At 51.7% G+C, this 20,742-nt stretch overlaps 1 protein-coding gene across 1 annotated transcript; it reads right to left on the bottom strand.

Moving 5' to 3' along the window:
• Positions 1-4,325: 4,325 nt before the first annotated feature.
• CAPN11 (calpain 11) lies at positions 4,326-18,020 on the bottom strand. Its single transcript, XM_045843894.1, has 21 exons — positions 17,793-18,020; positions 17,356-17,425; positions 15,468-15,586; positions 13,330-13,463; positions 12,970-13,138; positions 11,725-11,808; positions 11,552-11,637; positions 11,245-11,319; positions 10,922-11,082; positions 10,563-10,732; positions 9,260-9,271; positions 8,795-9,006; positions 8,456-8,495; positions 8,291-8,359; positions 8,151-8,208; positions 7,965-8,029; positions 7,634-7,702; positions 5,216-5,294; positions 5,007-5,123; positions 4,460-4,518; positions 4,326-4,352 (listed from the first exon to the last, which is right to left on the bottom strand). The coding sequence occupies exons 1-21, from the start codon at positions 18,018-18,020 to the stop codon at positions 4,326-4,328; spliced, it is 2,103 nt and encodes a 700-aa protein (XP_045699850.1).
• Positions 18,021-20,742: the final 2,722 nt, after the last annotated feature.

The raw sequence follows: 20,742 nt of genomic DNA, 5'->3' as shown, positions 1-20,742 counted from the left end.
AGAGCGCACTGGCACTGGCGTGAGAAGTGGTTTCATGAACAGGAGGTTCTTATTCCTCCTCTGCAGTGGTGTTGACATTCCTTGGTCTTTGGAAACAGTGTCAAGGGGCAAATCAAAACCTGATATTGAACCAGGGAAAGGAGTGCCGACCAGATGCCAAAGTCCTTACCGTGCCTGGTCAGCGCGGTGGCGGCAGCAGCAGCCTTCATGCCTCCCGGAGGAGCTCTGAGAACAGCCGGGGCCCCAGCAGGTCCACTGAACTCGAACGATTCAGTAAGTGTGTGTATTGAGAAATGATGGCCACAGTAAGTCTAGTTACCATTCACCACCATGCAGAGTATCACATTGTTTTCTTGTGATGAGAGCTTTTTGGAAGTTATATTTTATGGATTGTACTATTAGGGTTGTCCCAATGTTTCCCCTTTTGCCCCCCTCCACCCAGCCCCCACCACTCCCTCAGGCAATCTGTGAGGAGAACTTTTAAGATCTACTCTCTTAGTCCTGGTAGGGTGTGTCAGTGGGTTAGCGCATCGTCCTGGTGCGCCGAGGTTTTGAGGTTTCGAGGTTTCAAGGTTTCCGGTTTGGGTCAGGGCAATGACAAGAACTGACTAATGAATGTGTAAAAGTGGAACAACAAACTCATGTTTCTCTCTCTCTCTCCCCCACCCTCCCCCCACTTTCTCTCTCTCTCAAAACAATACATAAAAATGTAAAAAAGATCTCTCTTCGCAGCTTTTAAACACGCAGTGCTGGTACCTGTGGCCCCAGCCTGCCCGCCGCATCCAGGGACTTGTCCACGTTGTGGCTGGAGGTTCCTGCCTCTGCCCACATTCACCCGTTTAGCCACTTCACCCGCCTCCACCCCTGCCTCTGGCAGACCCCGATTTGTTCCGTGTGTGTATGTTTTTGTTTCTGTCTGTTGGGTTGTTTGTTTTTTTTTCAGATTTCACATGGAAGTGAGATCATATGCTATTTATCTCTCTCTTGCTGACATTTCATTCAGCATAATGCTTGGAAGGGCCAACCATGCTGTTGCAAGTGGCAAGATTTCTCACACACTTTAGACCCCACTTTCTCAGGGAGCAGAGGATGAAGCCACGGAGTGTTCCATGGGGCGGGAGCCGTCGGGTTGAGGCCGCTCCTCTGACGCGGCCTCACCTGTGCGGTGGAATGGGAGGCTGCAGAGAAGGATCTGAAGGAGTGGGGGAGGCAGCTGTGGGGTGTGACAGTTTGTGAAGGGATGAAATCCAGATTGCCACACAGCCTCAGTTGAGGTCACCCCAGCATGAGTGTGCAGAGGTGGGCAGCCCGGCTTTGCCCTTTCCCAGCAGAACTCGGCAGCCATGCTGTGCTACCCGAGTGCTACACGGAGAAAGCTACACAGGGAAAGCTACCCGCACTGAGGACCAGAACAGAGAGAGTGTGGTTACACACCCTCGGGACAACGCAAGGCCACAGTGGCAAGGGCCTCCCAGGGCATTAGGCTGGGAGAGGAGGCAGGCGAAGTTGAGCTGGGACTGGGTCAGAAGGGGCCGTGGAAGTGGTGAGGGGCTAGGGTGCAGAGACCAGAGGCGGCAGGGCCGGAAGGGGGAGGGAGCAGCCAGGCCCCCCTGCAGCTGCAGGAACGTCTCTTTTAGATTTTGGATGTAGAGGAATGTGATGTATGCACGTTCGCAGGTGTCCGATGCCTGTGTTAGATATATTTACTAAATGAATGTTAATTCATCTTGCTCCTGGAACACAGGGCAGCCGTGTGGCCACTCTGAGGGTGCCCCTGGCATCACAGTCCAAGGGAGCGAACGACGCTCCACCTACGGCTGTCCAGGACACAAACTGTGCAAGCACACGGGGTTTGGCTGGAATGCCAGCTTGCCGTCCATGGAATGCTTACTATGTGCTGTCGGTGTGAGGAACATTGGAACTTGTAGATAATTTGTATCAATTTATTTGAACCAAACCGATGATGATGACAACAATTGCTGGCAGCAAAGTCTCAATGGATTGAGACTTGCTCTGGACAATGGCAGTCTGCAGCTTATTTCCCTCGTTCGGCCAGTGACCTTGGTTCAGCCGGCATGCCTCGGACCCTGGCGTGCTGTAAGAAGTTTCACACGGTGCCTGGCTGTTTAGTCAGGGGCACGGACCTCTTTTCCCTGAGCTTGTCAAATAAGAAAATGACAGCGGCCAACACAACAGTAGCTGTCTGGTGTGAATGAATAAAAATTATACCTAGTTTTTCGGTCAGATGGGCAAAAAATATGTATTTGGTGTGCCACAGAATTGTAGTTAGTTTATGCGTGCCATGAGATGGAAAAGGGTGAAAATCGCTTCATCAGCTATCAAAGGAGGTGGCCTACGGGGCTGCACGAAACCCACTGCTGGTAGATTAGGGGGCAGGAAGGGGCAAAGTGGGGAAATCTCTGGGGTTGGGGAAAAAGTAAAACAGAGAAACATACACTTCTTTTACATTGGTGGGTTCAGGACAGCTAATAATGAATGTGTACAGCACACAGAGACGGCGTTCGGGGAGCAAGGTGGACAGTGAGGCCTCTGTGGTCTCGTGCTCTGCTGAAGTGGGTATGCCCTAGGGGGTCGGGACAAGGTTACTCTGACATTGCTTTTTTTTAAAATTGGGGTGTGTGTGTGTGTAAGAGAGAGAGACACAGAGAGACAGAGAAAAACATCCTGACCACACACCAAATCCGTAGCCTTGGCTTTTGGGGACAATGCTCCAACCAAATGACATACCCTGCCAGTGGCCACTGTGGGAGAGGGTGGCAGACTCGGTTTAGTCTTTGAAGTCACAAAGTGGCAGGGAAGGACGGACAGGGAAGGACAGGTGCAGAGTCAGTCAGTCACCCCATCAAGGGAGGTTGGAATCCCACCTCCCACTAAGCACAAGAGAGGCGGCTGTGTTAGTGCCAGTGGAGGGAAGCCTCTGAGCAAGACCTTCCTCAGGGGGAGACGGAAGCCAGCTACCCCGGGCAGCTGGAGTGTACATTGACTGGGAAGGAGTCAGACTCATTTTGGGTTGACGGGCCCAAAATGAAGGGAATTTGGAGGCTGACCCTATTGAAGAGGCTGAAAAGCTCTCATGCAATGGCCCTAGCCCAGGCTGGAGTGACCAGAGCTCTGGAAGCCATGGAGAGATGGGTGTGTGTGGGGGGGGGTGTGTGTGTAAGGAAGAGACTTCAAGGTTAAGGACATGGTCACTGATCTTTAGAGAAAAGCGGGGAGAGAAACGTCCATCCATAGTCTCATTTGTGCCCTGACCAGGACTAGAACCAAATGCACAACCTGGGCATGTGCCCTGACTGGGAAGTGAACCTGTGACCTTTCAGTTTAAAGGATAATGTTCCAACTGAGTCACACTGGTCAGGGCTGGCAGGAGCAATTTTCTAACAGTGATTTGAATCTGAACACCTTCAGGCATGGAAGGAATTGACTTGTTGCCGCAGGTCCCACCCCTCCCGGCCTCACACTCAAGAGGATTAGCTCATTTTTGACATGCTGGCTTTTGCAGCGTTGGACTTTTGACCTTTGTGGCACCTGCAATGCAACCTTTGGAGACCCCAGTTTGAGGGTGAGATGAGACAGGAGGCTGAGGGCCCTGTGGACCCCTAACTTTGCCCAGCTCTGGCGGTGGGGGGGTTTGGCAGCTGGCTCAGACCTCCCCCTGGACACTGCTCCATGTACCATGCTCCATACAGTTCATGGGGCCTCCTGGGCATTAAGCATCCCTGGCATTGTCCATAAATGCCAGAGGCATGCTCTAGCTTTGGTGACAACCACACATTTTTAAATGCTCCCTGGAGGAGGGGTGGTATCGCCATAACTGAGGCCCTTCTTTGGTGCCAAGGAAGTGACTTCCGCCCCCGCCAGTCTTTTCCTGGCATGCAGACACAGAGACTCAGAAGTCAGTGACATGTGTTGTTTATGATATTAATGCCCCTGAGTGAGAGAGAAGAGAGAGGCCGCGCCAGGAGGGGTGGTCAGCAGGCAGATGCAGGCAGGACAGAAAGTGTGGAGAGCCTCCCCAGCCTGGGGACGGTGGGGAAATGTCACTTAGTCTTTAATAGAATTTACTCAGAGGGAGAGAGGCTGTGAGGCAAATCCAGTCACCAGAAGACTGGCTGGGAAAAAACAGAAACACTGAACTGGGAGTCTGGGCATGGAGTGCGAACCGGTACGGACGGCACCCGAGGCTCATCCCATCAACAGAGGCTGCGGAGCTGAGAGCTGCAGAGGGCAGCCGCCTCCCGGGCCAGAACCAGAGTGGGTTGGTGGCACTGGGAGTGGGAGGTAGCCAGGCTCCTGAGGCCCCTCTATCCCCACATGGTTATCTGCAGCCACTGTGGGGGGAGAAGAAGCAGATCTGAGGGGCGGGCAGGACAGCTGTGGGGAGCAGAGGGTGGGTGGAACCCCAGGTGGGGGGAGCCAGAAGGTCCTTTCCATGTACCTGGTTCAGGTTCAGGCTAATATGGCCAGTATTCTTGGGGTCCAAAGTTAGAAAGTGTACTGTTTCGGGGAGGAGGCAAGGGGAGATGGTTGAGAGCTGAATTAGTGGATGAATCTGAAATACCCACTCCCGACTAGGCAAGATGTCAGAAAGGGTGCAAGAAGCTGTCCTTTGCTGCTTCCCCAGGTTACACCCCACCCTTCCACCGAGCAGGGGATTAATGATAACAACTCAGAGAGCCTTGCTTTGAGCCAGGCCCGGTTCTGAGTGCTCTCCATACATATACCATCTCATTTAGTCTGTACTTCCATCCTATGAGGGCAGGACCATTATTATCTTCATTTTATAGGCAAGGCAATCGAAGCTCAAGAGATGAAGTGACTTGCTCAAGGCACAGAGCCAGTAAGTGGTGGAGCTGGGATTTGAACCCAGATCATCTGTGCCCTGTAAGGGGAAGTGGCTCTGGAGCAGCGTTCCTCATATGGGTGTGTGGGGGAAGGCCGGTGGTCCCAGCCTAGGGTGGGGAGTGAGCAGGTGCCTGACTCACTGAACATGGCCTTCAGCCTCAGGAAACAACTGATGAAGCTGTCAAAATCCATGATCATGTCATCATTTGCATATCTGGCCACCAGCACCTGTGTCACCTTGTTATTCACCTTGATACCTGGGAGAGAGAAGGGTGCAGAGCAGAGATCAGCCCTCTAGCCTCTGCCTTCCTTGTCCCTGCCCCAAAGCTCCCTTCTGACCCCTGGCCACCTGCTTTCTCAATTGCCAAGCGCATCTCATAGGAGTTCAAGGTGCCTGAGTTGTCCTGGTCACAGTCATAGAAGATGTCCTGAAGGGACACAGAGATGAGGTAGGGCATGTGCATTTCACGGTGGTTGAAATAATGAAATACTTCACTAGAGCTGACTCACAACTGCTACCCAAGACCAGGGGCTCCCTGCCCTGGCCCATCCCCTGAGCTCCCACTATTCCTGTCATCTGGTGACTGTAGGGTGAATTCCAGGGCTGGTGGGGGTTCTGACACCCTGCCAGGGCTCTTTGCATGTATCCTGTTGGTTAGGTGATACCTGGACTACACTGCTTATTAAATATTAAATATTTTGTTCTCGATTTCAAAGTATATTTTATTCATTGTGCTATTATAGTTGTCCCATTTTTTTCTCCCCTTTATTTCCCTCTGCCCTACACCCTATCTCCCAACAGCATTCTTCCCCTTTAATTCACGTCCATGGGTCGTACACATAAGTTCCTTAGCTTCTCCATTTCCCATACTACTCTTAACCTCCCCCTGTCTATTTTGTACCTACCATTTATGCTTATTATTCCCTGTACCTTTTCCCCCATTCTCCCCCACTCTCTCCTCACTGATAACCCTCCATGTGATATCCGTTTGTATGATTCTGTTTCTGTTCTAGTTGTTTGCTTAGTTTGTTTTGGGGTTTTTTTTTTTTAGGTTCATTTATTGATAGTTGTGGGTTTGTTGTTATTTTACCGTTCATAAGTTTGATCATCTTCTTTTTCTTAGATAAGTCCCTTTAACATTTCATATAATAAGGGCTTGGTGATGATAAACTCCTTTAACTTGACCTTATCTGGGAAGTACTTCATCTGCCCTCTCACTCTAAATGATAGCTCTGCTGGATAGAGTGACCTTGGATGTAGGTCTTTCATAACTTTGAATACTTCTTTCTAGCCCCTTCTTGCCTGCAAGGTTTCTTTTGAGAAATCCCCCGATAGTCTAATGGGAACTCCTTTGTAGGTAACTATCTCCTTTTCTCTTGCTGTTTTTAAAATCCTCTCCTTATCTTTCATCTTAGGTAATATGATTATGAGGTGTGTGCCTCCTTGAGTCCAACTTCTTTGGGACTCTCTGGGCTTCCCGGGCTTCCTGAAAGTCTCTTTCTTTTGCCAGATCAGAGAAGTTTTCCTTCAATATTTTTTCAAGTAAGTTTTCCATTTTTCGCTCTTCCTCTTCTCCTTCTGGCACCCCCTATGATTCAGACGTTGGAACGTTTAAAGTTATCCCAGAGGTTCCTAAGCCTCTCCTCCTTTTTTCAAATTCTTATTTCTTTATTCTGTTCTGGATGAATATTTCTTTCTTCCTTGTGCTCCAAATCATCGATTTGAGTTCAGGTTTCCTTCCCTTCACTGTTGGTTCCCTGTACATTTTTCTTTATTTCTCTGTGTTTCACAGCCTTCACTTCTTCCTCTATCTTGCAACTACTCTCAACCATTTCTGTGAGCATCCTGATTACCAGTATTTCCAACTCTGCCTCTAATAGGTTGGCTATCTCTTCATTGCTTAGTTCTATTTTTGGAGCTTTGATCTGGTGTTTCATTTGGGCCACATTTCTTTGTCTGGGCAAGCCTGTTACATTTTAAGGGGCGGAGCCGTAGGTATTTGCCAAGGCAGGGGAACCCACCACGCTGTATGTGGGGGAGGGGTCAGAGAGGGAACAGTGCCAGTTGCTCAGCTCTCTGCCTGCTCAGCTCTCCGCCTGCTTTCAGTTACTTCCTCTGCTACCCACAAGCAAATTGTGTACTTCTGGTGGATTCCCAGGTGTGTGGGTTTGTGTACGTTCTCTCCAATGAACTCTCCTGTGAGGCTGGGAGTTTCTCCTGCTGCCGCAATTCCCACAGGTTTTTACAGTGAGAGATTTTGCGGCTTTATTTCCCTGTGCTGGAATCCTGTGTTGTGCCATCTGTCTCGCTCCCCAATTGTTCTTCCCAGATTATCTGCACGCAAATGTGGGACTGCCTGGTCCTCCAGCTGCCGCCTTGCCGTGCATCCCCTCTGCCCTGGCTGCCCGTCTCCGTCCCTCCTACGGGTCTGCATGAATGTTTCTTCTTAAACTCCTCTGTTGTTGGACTTCCATACAGTTTGATTTCCTGGCAGTTCTGGTTATTTTTTGTTTTTAAATTTGTTGTCCTTCTTTTGGTTGTGTGAGGAGGCAAGGTGTATCAACCTATGCCTCCATCTTAGCTGGAAGTCCTACTCGTTAAGTATTTTGACTAGTTAATACACCAACACTTCGGCAGATCCCGGCCTGTTGTGTGTGCATGTGTGTGTCTAGTCAGGGGCTCTGGTTCTAGCTTCATCCTTACTAGTGCCCATCCCTTTCGAGAATCTTTTCTCACCCCATAAACTGCCCTTTTGATGCCCTTTACCGTCCATTTCTTGATTTTTTTCCACAGGATCAGGAATTCCAGAAGCCCTAGCTTGCCAGAGCCATCTTTCTGCAGGGTGGTCAAGGATATCAGAGAGGGGAGTGAGGGGGCATCCTAGGGGCAGGGAAGCAGAGGGACTTATGGAGGGGGTGCTGTATGGGAACTATGGTAACGGCCAGAAGAACTGGAACCATTGGCTACCCCAGAGCCTACTCCCCATCAGGAAGGAGGACATGACTGGCCAGAGAGGGGCCACGTGGGGGCCGGGTGGAGGGCAGGGGCCAGGGGCAGGAGGGTGCTGGACAGGACTGCCCACTGGACAGGAAGATACATCCATGATGTTGATCATGCTGCGGCACACATCCACGCCGAAGCCCTTGGTCCTGAAGTTTCTGACTGTGAGGGGAAGGGGCAGGAAGAGAAGGAGTGAGCAGGGGGGTTTGGGGGACACAGACAGTGGTAAGTTGGGGCCATGCTCTGGGGGAAGGGCTGTGGGTGGGGGGTGTGGAAGACTCACGTTTGGAGACCACCTTGTTGAGCAGCCTTTGTAGCTCATACACGCCTATCTCCTTGTCCTAGGAAGATGGGCTGTAAGCCATCGCGCTGGCCCCTTCGGCCCCCAGCCCCCTCCTTCCAGCCCCAGCCCTCGGCTCTCACCTCTCCTCCTGCCACTATTTCAAATAAATGTTTGAAGTACTGGTCTATGTCAACCTCAGAGATGATCTCCTGGAGGGAAAGTTATGGGAAAGAGACGCAGTCCAGAAAGTCCCTTCACACCCCCCGGAGGCTTCTTCAGTCCTCCGACTCCAGAGCCCCCCTCACCTCTTGGAGTAGCTCTGCACAGTTGGCTTCATCCAGTTCCCTGGGCAAGAGTAAATGAAGCTCAGGGGTTACCAGGGGTCAGGGAGACAGGACTTCAGTGAGGGGCAGGGAGTCGGGCCATATGTCTGGAGCAATATGGAACAAGCTCATGGTATCTGGGTTCTAATTTGGCTTCTGCTACTCACTGGGACTTCCCCTTCTCATGCCTCTGTCTCCCTGACTGTAAAACAGGGACAAGGTTGGGGGGGGGTGGCGCGGGTACCAGAGGACTGCTCCCTGAGCCTGACACCTTACAGCCCCTGAGCAGGTGGTCTTGGAGCATCCAGCAGCGCCCCTCACCAGGACTCGCTGTGCTTCTCTGTGAAGACCCGAAGCAGGAAGTCGGCATCCTTGTGCGGCTCAAAGGTGGAGGGAATGACGATATATTCCCCTGGAGGCAGCTGCAGGTGGCTGCTCACCTCCCGTGTGTTGGTGAAGATCTCTGAGAAGCCATGGTCCTGATACTTCATGAAGAATTCCTTCTTCAAGTGGATATCCTGGATGTTCTGCAACTATATGCGCCCTGGAGGTGGGTACAGGGCTGACCTGCGAGGGCTGGGGCAGGGGCCTCCGAGGTGGAGCCTGGCTGGGCAGGGGTGCGGAGAGGCATCTCCACCACTGACTGGTGCTGGACACCACCCAGCTGGCAGGCACCCTGGTGTGAGCTCGCCTTTCCCTGACTTCCACCCAGGGCCCCTTGCCGAATTCCACCCTTTGCCCATCCACATGCATCCTGGCCAGGATCAAACCCCATGTCTTCTGTACCTCCTTTGGGACCTAGAAAGGGAAGAGAGAGGAGGGTCAGATCCCCAGAATGGTGAAGGGGCTCAGGTTTGTGGAATCCATGTGAGAGGCGTGCATAGTGTGTGTTGGGTAGGTGTGCGTAGCGGGCGTGTGTTGGCAGGGTGTGTTAATGGCACTGGGACACTGGTAATGGGGCAGGGGCATGGGCTCTGACAAAAGTCCTAGTGTTAATAATCCCTCAGCTCTGGCCAGCAAAGTACAGTTTACACAGTGTTTGGCCAGGGGGAGATTTTCACCACTACAGGTTAAGGACAGGACACAGAGTCCCCAGGAGGTGAGGTGACTTGCCCAGTTCCCACCACTAAACATGGAAAGAGCTGGGATGAAATCTAGAGAGCTTTGTCCTGACTGTGAGCATTTCCAGGGAACACTCCTATCTTCCGGGAGCTAATACTCGATTGTAAAGCCGATAAAGGATTGTGACACTGAGCGAGCGTTGAGCACCAATAAACTTGGGGAAAAGGTGAGCTAAACCAAGATAGATAGGGTGCTTTCCTTCAGGGATGACCAGAATCTTTAACATGCTGATGGCACTGTAGACTAGGGGGCGGGGGGCGGGGAACAGCCTTTCCTGGAAATAATGCATCTGACCTTGGAAATGTCTTGCCTTGGGGTGTGTCTGTGAATCTGGTAGACTCACAGCCTAGGAGGAGGGCCTGGCTTGTGTCTGTTTTTTTTTTTTTCCTCACTATTGAACCACTGAAGGCTGAACTGGGGCCTGGCGTGAGTTAGGTGTTCCATATACATTAGCTGTTATATCTAAGAGAATGAAAAAGTGGCCACCTAAAGGGTCTTGCAAAGCTCAGTTTGGGAAATACTCATCGGGGATTATTTCTCTTGGTCACCAGAGCCAATGCTCCCAGTGGGGCATCTGGGGGAGGCTTGGTGGGGGGCTTGTGCAGAGTTCTTAACGTGTCTGGGAATCAGGACGCAGGCTCTCCTGCTGACACTTGGTGTGTGAGTTTGGGCCAGTGACCTCACCTCTCTGGCTCTCAATTTCCTTCCTCTTCATAAAGGGCGTTACTATTCCTAAGGCCTGTGGTGGGATGCCTGGCACAAAGGAAGTGCCACCCAAGTGTTTTCAACGAAAAAATCTGTTAAAAGGAAACTGCTGGCCCTGCCTTGAAAGCACAAGGCACCAGGCCAAAAGAGCTAGGGCCGTGGAGTCTGTCGAAGAGGGTTCCACAGCTGGGTAGGCAGCGGCCCTGGGGAGAAGGCACGGAGAGGGAGCAAGAGTGGCTGGGGGACTGGCTGGGGCGCCCACCCTGTAGATGACAAAGCCAATGGTCTGCAGCTGGGTTCCTTGGGGCCGTGCCTGCCGCCAGTTCTTCTGCATCAGGGCTATCATGCAGGTGCAGACGACTTCGTCATCTTCTAGGTCATCATCCTTCTCGGGGAGAGAGATCTTGAACTGGGGGTTGGTCCAGAATGTGTCTGTGGAGGAAGCAGGTCAGGATGGCTCTGCCCTTCCCAGCCACGTGCCTGCCCCCTCAATAGGGCCAGCAGGATCTGACAGGGTCTGGGCTCCTGACCTGCTCGTGGACCCTCCTGACCCTGTGACCCGGGTCCCCAGGCAGGGTTGTATGGCAAGCTGGTGGCCCCTCCCTGAGTCCCTGCACCCACCGGGGTGGTTCCTGCAGCCCCCTGCAGTGCTGCCCCGCCGCCAGCTGCCCTCGTAGAAGGTGGTGTGCCAGCAGCTCCCCACATTCCCAGAGAGTGCATCAGGCATCAGGCTGCAGATCTCCAGGCATGTGAAATTCCTCAGGAAATCATGGTAGGACATCCTGTGGTGGAAGGCGTGGGTGCTACAGCCCATCAGTGGCACACCCATACCCACAAGGCCCCCTTTCCCAGGAACCGCCCCATCCACCACATGGTGGGGAGGGTGGGAGGAGATGCAGGGACAGGGCTTGGGGGGAGAAGGGAGCCCACCAAGCTGCACTGACCAGAACTCCCCATCCTCCATTTTGTTCAGCAGCTGCTTCTGGAGGTCTGGGGACACTTCTTCCCACTCTCCGGAGCTGGAGCAGAGACGGGCAGTGAGAGGGGGTAGGGAGCAGGAGGTACCTCCTTTTCCCCCGGGACATGCCCTTACCACTGAATGCTGCCTACTGGGGGTCCTGATTATATACAGAAACTAGGGGGGTGGGGTGTGCCTCGGTGTGCCTGTGGGTCCCTCTGCAGCATAGCCTTGCTCACAGGCCTGCTGTGTGCTCTGCCCCTTGCCTGAGAGCACCGATCAAGGGCACCTACTTGTCACTCCAGGCTCCGTTCCACTCAACTCGGCCCCAGGGATTCCGGACCCGAATCAGGGTTTCTGTCTTGCCTTGGTACCAGATCTGGGTGGGGAGTGGGTAAAGGTCATGGGCAGGGGGAAGTTCTCTTTCTTCGCATGCCCCTCGGGGTAGGGTGCTTGTGAGACTCACATCCTGAAGGTCAGTCACCGAGTAAGCATGTCCCTTCACCAGCATGGTCTGCGTCAAAGTTTCTAGTTCGCTGTCGCTGATGACCTATAGAACAGGGAAGAAAGAGAGGAATTTGGGGTCTGGTCAAAGGGATTGGGGCACTGAAGGCGGGGGCTATTTCTTTAAGATTAAACTTTGTATTTTCAAATAATTGAAGATTCCCATGCTGTTGTAAGACGTCGTACAGAGAGGTCTCATCACTGCAGCCTGTCGCCTGGTCGCGACGTCTCGCGGAACTGTAGCCCAGCATCGAAACCAGGGTGTTGGCGTGGGTGCGATTTGTCAGTTTCACACAGAGTCTTCTGCTTTTACTAGTTCTTGTGTGTGTGTTCTAACTAAATAGCTTTATTGCCTGTGTAGTGTCATGTATCCACCACCAGTCGGGACCCCGATTTCTATCATACTGAACTCCCCCGCACCATTGTCCTTTTGTGAATTCTTCTCACTGCCCTCCTCCCTAGCCTCTGACGACCACTGCTCTGTTCTCCATTTTCTCATTTTGTCGCTTCAAGACTGTCATATTAATAGGATCATATACTACAGAACCCTCTGGGACTGGCTTTCTAATTCAGCATAATTCCCTGGAGACTGGCCCAAGCTGTTGCATGTCACTGGCCCATTTCTTTTTATTGCTGAGTAGTGTTTCGTGGTGTGCACTCCACAGCCTAACTATCCGCCCTTTGAAGGGCATCTAGGTTGTTTCCAGTTTCTGGCTATATGACTACAGCTGCTACAAGCATTTGTGTTCAGGCATTTGTGTGGACATGTCTTTATTTCTCTGGATAAATGCACAAGAATGCAATTGTTGGGTCATACATAACACTCTAGGTCCATTTATTTATCTGAACAAGCGTTCGTTGGTTTGCTACTGTGTGCCAAGTGTCGTCCTAAGGCCCCGGATCGGGCAATGAACGAGACAAATAAGGGCACTGCCGTCACGGAATGTGAAACTGTCTGGAGAAGACAGACTATGAGTAAATACACAGTAAGTAAGAATTTCATATTGAAATTTCAAAGTACAGCATATATGGTGGTAGGAGCAGCTAATTTAGATTGGGAGTCAGGGAAGATTAACCTGAGGAAGGGACATTTGAACTGAAATGTGAATGAGAAGACGCTAGCTCTACAGGTATCTGGGGAAAGAACCTTGTAGGTAAAAGCAACAGCGGGTGCAAAGGTCAGGAGGCAGGACCAAGCGTGGCTTACTTCAATGGAGCAGCCCATGAGAGAAGATCGGTCTACGGCCTTCCTGAGCATTCTCAGCAGGTTCTTAGGGGGACTCTGGAGTTGGAAGCTCTGGGTGACGCCCCCGGTGAAGTCCTCAAAGCCCTCCACCGTGTTGCCCCCTGACAGTGCTTCATAGGACCCGCTCAGCCTGTGGGCACATAGAGGGCACTGTCTGGGCTTGGGAATAGAGATTGAGCTTGGACATCAGAGGGTGCAGTAAGGGAAGGGAAGGATGCCCTGCCACCCCTGCCTTTTTCCTTGATTCCAGCTGCCCCCATAGCAGCCAGCTGGTGGGGCAGGTTTGAAGGCAAACCCAGGTTCTTGACTCGGGGCACTCACTTGGCGTACGCCTTCTCCAGCAGGGCACTCCAGAACTCAGTGCGCTCACCTGAGTGCACGAACACCAGCTTGCCATTCTTTGTGGGTAGCCGGTCATCCACCACGACGTTCACCCACTGCCCATATTGCCAAATCTGTGGGCAGCAGAGTGGGCCTCAATGGACCATGAGGCATCTGGCATCTGTCTAACCCCCCTTCCGTCAAACACAAGCACTCACCCCCGCCCTTGAGTGAGAATGCTGTTATATGAGCGCCCCCTGGTGGCTAAGGCTGACACCCTCAGAATGGCTGAATAGTGAGTGAAAGACAATGAAAGGCATGAACTTCACTACCAGCCTCATCTCCAGGTCTTGCCATGGCTTCCAGGGGTACCCAACCTATATTTTGACCTTGGCTGAACTATAGGATTCCTAAGGTCTTAAAAACTCCCATTTCTAGTCCTGGCTGGTGTGGCTCAGTAGATTGAACGCCGACCTGTGAACCAAGAGATTGCTGTATCAATTCCTGGTTAGGGCACATGCCTGGATTGTGGGCCAGTTAGGGGTGTGTGAGAGGCAACTGATTCACGTTTCTCTCCTTCTCTTTCTTCCTCCCTTCCCCTCTCTCTAAAAGTAAATAAATAAAATCTTAAAAACGAAAACTTGTGATTCTCAGAAATACTTTATAACGTGGGGATTTTATCCACATGTTGCTAAATTTAAAGAACAGATTCCAAGCCCTGACTGGTGTAGCTCAGTGGATTGAGTGCGGGCTGGGAACCAAAGTGTCCCAGGTTTGATTCCCAGCCAGGGTGCATGCCTGGGTTGCAGGCCATAACCCTCAGCAGCCGCACATTGATGTTTCTCTCTCTCTCTATCTTCCTCCCTTCCCTCTCTAAAAATAAATAAATAAATCTTTTTTAAAAAGTCTGCCATTTCTAGTTTAAAAAAAAAAGAACAGATTCCAAAAATTATGTGACAGAGATTCCCAATAGCATGCACACATAAGAGCAGGGACCCCTCAAAAGCAGGAATTATCTTCTGGAGGGCGGGCCCCTTGTAGTACAGGCTTCCCCCACTAGGTGAGTGCTTTAGGAACCCATCTGTATCAGTGTGCCAGCTGGCACTGTTTTGAGAGGCTGTGTTCAGCTTCAGTGAAGTCTTTTGAAGAGTCAAAGTGTTTGCCCATTTCATGATGGGTGACTAATGAATGCACCTGCTCACAGGGTGCTGAGTGTTTGGCAGTTTTTGACCAAAAATGACATGACCCTCATGCCCCACCCTCCCTATTCACCTGATTTCTCCCCAAGCAACATTTTTCTTGTTTGTTTCCCTGGATGAGGGAAAGTCCTCAAAGGGAAATGTTTTGCCGATGTGGAAGAGGTGAAATAAAAAAGTTTTATCCCGAAAACTGTTTTGAGGAGAAAAAAATCTCAATAGGTGTATTCTATCAAATGGAGAGTACTTTGAAGGTGACTGAAGTTTAAACATGTAAAAATAAATGCATGTATAAATAAATATTTATAAATTTTTATAAATAAGTTTCAGTATTTGGGGGTCCCCCCTTGTATATGTATATGTATATGTATATGTATATGTATATGTATATGTATATATCTACAGAGAAAGGGAGAGAAAGGAGAAGGAGGAGGAGGAGGAGACCCATAAGTTGATAACAATTCTTTTTTTGTGGGGGGTAAATGTAAAAAGCTCCCATATAAAAGGGAGCTTACATAATTTCTTTTTTAAAAGAAGATTTTATTTATTTATTTTAGAGAGAGGAAGGAAGGGAGAAAAAGAGGGAGAGAAACATCAATCTGTGGTTGCCTCTCGAGTGCCCCCTACTGGACACCTGACCTGCCTTGCAACCTGCACATGTAGGCTGACTTGGAATTGAACCAGCGACCCTTTGATTTGCAGGCTGACACTTAATCCACTGAGCCACACCAGCTAGGGCAGCTTGCATAATTTTTTTTAGTGAGCAGATATTCCTCTGATAATTAAGCAAAACGCCATCCTAGTAAATGTCACTTTTCAAAAAGAAAATTAAAAAGATAAACCTCAAAGCATGTAGTAATTCTTTCCCCTCTCCCTCCATCCTCCCCACCCCACCACATACACACCCTACAAAGCAACTCTGACTTTCCAGTCACCCTTCACCTGAAAATGAAAGATGCCAGCATAGTTTTTCTTGAAGCTCTGCCCCTTGGGCACCACACGGTACAGCAGTTGGGGGCACGTGGTAAGGGAGCCGATGGCAGCCAGCAGCCAGCAGTCCCCTGGAAAGACAGGCAGAGGCTTTCCCCCGAGCACTTCCACGTGTGTGCGTCCCAAAATCCAAGGCACAGAGGAGCAGGAGCTGGCTGCCCCTCCCCAGTAAGCCCTCCTGCCAAGGAAGCCAGCAGGGAGCAGCAGGGCAGAAAGGACAGGCTCTGGGAGGCACAGTAAGCTTCTCTACCTTTTCTTTTAGGCAAGAGATTTAAAAATTAGAGCGAGGTGCTTTTGTTTGGGGATTTGGGGAGGAGGAATGTTTGGCCTCGGTGTTGCTCCTCATTCTGGGACCTGCTTCCTTTGGAAGAGGGCCAACCACCTTCCGTCCCTTGAAGAAATCCATCACCTTCCCCCATGGACCTCATGTCTTCCCCTGATTACACTGGTGTAGCAATCAGGGTGTCTCTCCCTGATGTCACCCACATAATACTGGAGACTCAGGGGGCTCAGTCTGTACTCCAGGATATCTGGGGCTAGGCACTGGCTACAGGGACGGAATGCCTGGTCTGAGGTCATCCATTGCCATCTCTTTCCTGGGGATCTCAGACCCCATGGGCTGGGGCTGGGGCTGGGGCTCTGGGGCTTGGGGATGGTGGGGGGGTGCCCCATGTGAATACTCTGGACCTGGTTGAGGCTGAGGGCACTGGGAAAGCTTCTGTGATTACCAGTGATCTCCTGGCTGTTGGAGGTACCCCCAGGAGGGAGGCAGAGGGTGGGAAAGGAAGGTTAAGGATGCTCATCCACCACTGTCTAAAGGGCAGCCATTTTCTTCTTGACAACATGGGGCTGCTTCAGCCCAGCGAGCCTCAGCATCAGCTGGGGCCTCTCCTTGGCCTCCACCCTGCCCACACCCAGCTTTCTCTCTGCCACAGATCAGATCAAATTCAGCCCAGAGGCAACCTGCCGTGGCTTTATCCCTGAAGATGCAACAAGGGGTTTGGAGGAAACCGTGGAATAGGACTGGGTTTAGGGAGGAAGATATCTCTTGGGACTGCCCATGGGAGCCTGTGGGAGAGGGGGCGGAGGGGGCCCAGGGCTTCTTTATGTGACGCCCCAGACTGAGGCAGCTCTGGCACTGCAGTGGCTTTAAGATGTGCCCAGTTCTTTGACTCTCCTCCCCTCAGGAGGTGGGGCCTCCTTCTCCTCCCCTTGAGTGTAGGCCAGGCTCCTTTCTTACTTCTGATTGTGGGGGAGGTTACCTTCCTGAGTGTGTGCGGTGTGTGCGCATGTGCGTCTGGGAGCAACTGTCTACCACGTCGTGAGGACACAGGTCTGTGGCCATGTGGGTGCACCATCTTGGAAGCGGACCCCCAGCTCCTGTCCATCTTTCAGATGGCCACAGCCCCGACTGGCATGTTGGCTGCAGCCTCGTGTGAGACCCTGAGCCAGACCCACCAGCTGTGCGGCTTCAGAATCCCTGCTCCACAGCAGCGGTTAGGGGGAACCACATTTGTTGTTGCTTTGAGTTGCTGAGGGTAGGGGTAATTTATTGTGCAGCGGCTGGCAGCTAACATGCTGCCCCAGCTCACTCCCAGACCCAGGCTGCAGCAGGTGGGGTGGAGTCCAGAGCAGGGGAGGAGCAGGAAGACCCACCTGGCACGTTCATTACCATCTTCTCAGAAAGGGAGTGACAGGGAAACAGAAGGCATCGTCTGAACCTAAAGGGTCCTAGTTCTCCAGCCTCAATCTAAGACACTCTGGCATGCCACCCCCTCCGCCCCCCTCCCTAATTCACCCCCGCCGCCAGTGGACACCAGCTTTCCTGCTTCCCACTCACCGAGCACTCCCTGGCAGATGTCCGTGGGGCTGACGCCATTCACAAAGAAGTGAGGAGTGTTGGTGATTTCCTGCAGTGAAGAAACACAGGTGTCAGGGGGCCCAGGACACCCCTCTCCCCATCTCCCTCCTGCCTCTCCTGAGGAATGACACCCACCTCCAAGTTCTAGGGGAAAATATGGATGGGGAGGGGGAGGGGACCGGACCAGCTTGGCACAGTTGTAGGCTGTGGTAGCAAAGATTGGTGAGTAACTTTCCTAGGGATTATCAGAGATTTTGCTTAAGCACGTCCAGAGCGGTTCCCAGCCACAGGGGAGGCAGAGCCTAGTGCCAGGGCCCCATGCGGCCGTGGGGGACCACAGATGATCAAAGTGACGGGGGCACCACTACACTCCTCCCCTTCCCCCAGGAGTCCGAGCGTCCCCTCCCAGTGCCCACACTGGGCCGCTGCCAGCAGACATTCTGCACATGTTTGGAGTTGGGGCCCAGCTCCTTGAAGCCCAGTGAAGTGGGTTCTGCAGGGAATATGGGGTCCTCGAACAGTTCCCTCTTCCTCAGACACAGTGCTCGCAGCTCCTCGAAGCTCTGGTTGCTGTAGTTCTGGGCATTGTTGTGTTGGCCCACACCCTTGGCCTTGAGTCGCCTGTGGCTTATATGAGCCGCCATTCCCTTATTGATGGAATCCACTTAATAATAAAAAGAGAAATAACCCCATTAAAAAATGAACAAAGGGCCCTGGCTGGTGTGGCTCAGTTGATTGAGACCCAGTCTGTGAACCAAATGGTCGAGGGTTCAATTCCCAGTCAGGGCATATGCCTGGGTTGTGGGCCAGGCCCCCAGTAGGGGGTGCATGAGAGGCAACCACACACTGATGTTCCTCCCCTTCTCTCCTTCCCTTCCCCTCTCTCTAGAAATAAATAAATATTTTTAAAAATAAAAAATGGACAAAGGATCTGAATAGATACTTCTCTGAACAAGATATATAAATGACCAATAATCACATGAAAAAATGCTCAACATCTTTGATCACCAGGCAAATGCAACCATTTGCAAATATGCAAATGCAAATGATATATCACTGCACAACCACTAGGATGGCTGTAATCAAAGACTGATACTAGACCTGGCTTACGTGGCTCAGTGGATTGAGTGAGAGCCTGAGAGCCAAAGAGTCACTGGTTTAATTCCCAGTCAGGACACATGCCTGGTTGTGGGCTAGGTCCCCAGTTGGGGGTGTATGAGAGGCAACCAATTGACATATCTCTTTGACTTAGATGTTTCTCTCTCTCCCTCCCTTCCCCTTTGAAAAACAGTCTGGTGGCTCCTAGAACAGTTAAACATAGAATAACCATATGATCCAGCAATTCCACCCTTAGGTATATATATACTCAAGATAAATGAAAATATGTCCATTTAAAACACTCCCCAGCTGTTCATAGGAGCATTATTTACAATAGCCCAAAGTGGGAAAACCCCCAAAAGCCCATCAGCTGATGAATGGACAAATAAAATAAGGAATATACAGGCAATGGAATATTTTTCAATAATAAAAGTGAATGAAGCCTTGAAAACATGATGCTAGGTGAAGAGGCATTCACAAAGTGCCTTGTGCATTGTATGATTCCAGTGATATAAAGTGCCGCGAACAGGCCAGTCTATACAGAAACGAAGTAGATTCGGAGTTGCCGAAGGCTTGGGGAATGGGTGTGGGGTTTCTTGGGGGGGGGGATGAAATGTTCCGAAATTGATTGTAGCGATGGTGGAACAACTCTGTGCGTGTACGAAAAGCCTTGAAAGGTGTGCACTGTATGGTATGTGAATCAGATTTCAGTAAAGCTGATTAAAAAATGACCCCCAGACCTGCACCAGACACTGCCGTGTCTGATATGTAAGTGTGGAGGGCAGAAGAGCAGGAGGGCAGACCACAGGGGCTGCTCAGTGCGGGGGCGCAGCCAGCGGGGGGCGCAGCGGCTGAGTCTTTGAAGGGAAAGGTCATGCTGACTGAGGGGGTCCCAAGGCAGCAGGGCAGGACGCCCTGCCCACGCATCCTCCTGCAGAGGGACTGCAAGCTGCTTCCGTCCCTTACGGAGGGCAGCCCCACAGCTGCAATACATGGGACAGGCTCCCCTCTGTCACCAGCAGAGCACCTGGGGGAAGAACGTGGTGGAGGAGGAGGGGTGAGACCACAGACCCTAGGTCAAGTCTGAATCCGCAGTCCTACCCTGTATGACTCTGGGACCATCCTCCCTCAGTCTCCCCACATTCTCAGCTGGCTCTGGAATAAGGAGGAGCCTAGGGGGACGGGAGGAAGGATTGGTCTAAATTAAACAGAGCCCAGCATGGGCCAGTGTGTGGGAGGCATCGGAATGAGGGAAGGGGGACAGCTACAGGGAGGGGCTGTCCGAAGGTGAAACTGGGCCCACAGAGGGCTGATGTCTCTGAGGCAAGAGCAGGGGTCTCCCTTTTCTTCCCCTCTCTCAAGCTGACAGACAAGAAGAGTCACAACAGCAGGACTGAGTCCTGAGGCCCCGCGCTGTGCCCAGCGCTTGGGCCCTGGGATAGGGCGGTGCAATACCAGCACTCTGCTCTCTGGGGAGGGCGATGGACAGAGGTACTGGCCACAGCACGGGGGCCTCTCTTGGGTCCCCTTGGGGCACCTGGGGCTTGGAGGTGCCCAGCCCCACTGAGGAGAGTTCAGTGGCCATAATGATTAGGGTAAATTTGCTGAAGAAAGACCTGGGGTCCTGTCCTTTGCCTCTTCCACAGAACCTATGGCTTGTGATGACAATATATTATTAGTAATCCTCCTTCAGTTAGAAAAGTAATGAGCATTTATGTAGCATTGTAAGAATAATAGTAAACAGTGTTTGAGGACTTGTGTTTGATTATAAACATTTTATATGCATTAATTCATTGAATCCTCATGATACCCTTTTGGTTAGGTTTATCATTGTCTCCCCGCTACAGAGGGAGAAACCAAGGCACAGAGGCTGATTTTCCTCGAGGCCACACCCCCCGCACACCCCTCCTTCAGGACTTACTGGTGGTGAGGAGAGCAGCAAGCACACTCCATGTGTCGGGAGCACCTGTGTGCTTACCCTCCTCTGCCCCTGGGCTGGAGTTCCTTGAGCCAACCGGCCCTCATCCCAGCCCCCCTTGGGAGTATCTACTCTGCTAATCTGTGCTGGCCACTGAGGAGTCAGAAGTGAGCGGTCCCCAATGTGGGACTCTGAGAAAAGACACTCACTGGGCTGTCCCTCCTCAGAGTCTGCTTTGTGGGCCATAGAGACAGGGGGAAGGTGCCGGGGAAAGAGGCCACTCAGGCTGGGGATGATCAGGGAGGTTCTGGGGGAGTGACTGCCTCCTTTTACCTGCTCTATGCTCCCCC

The sequence above is a fragment of the Phyllostomus hastatus genome, unplaced genomic scaffold (assembly GCF_019186645.2).
Source record: "Phyllostomus hastatus isolate PE091 unplaced genomic scaffold, TTU_PhHast_1.1 phas_contig_40, whole genome shotgun sequence".
NCBI classification, from domain to species: Eukaryota; Metazoa; Chordata; class Mammalia; order Chiroptera; family Phyllostomidae; genus Phyllostomus; species Phyllostomus hastatus.
The sequence above is the reverse complement of the archived record's forward strand: the minus strand, read 5'-3'. Positions and strand labels throughout refer to the sequence as shown.

What these genes read in the sequence shown, in the direction of transcription:
- CAPN11 (XM_045843894.1), bottom strand. Translation starts at nt 18,020, where the DNA reads ATGGCGGCTCATATAAGCCACAGGCGACTCAAGGCCAAGGGTGTGGGC. An exon ending in AAATAGTGGCAGGAGGAGAG is followed by an intron (nt 8,209 to 8,290) that starts GTGAGAGCCGAG and finishes CCATCTTCCTAG; the next exon opens with GACAAGGAGATAGGCGTGTA. An exon ending in CTTGGCAATTGAGAAAGCAG is followed by an intron (nt 5,124 to 5,215) that starts GTGGCCAGGGGT and finishes TCTCTCTCCCAG; the next exon opens with GTATCAAGGTGAATAACAAG.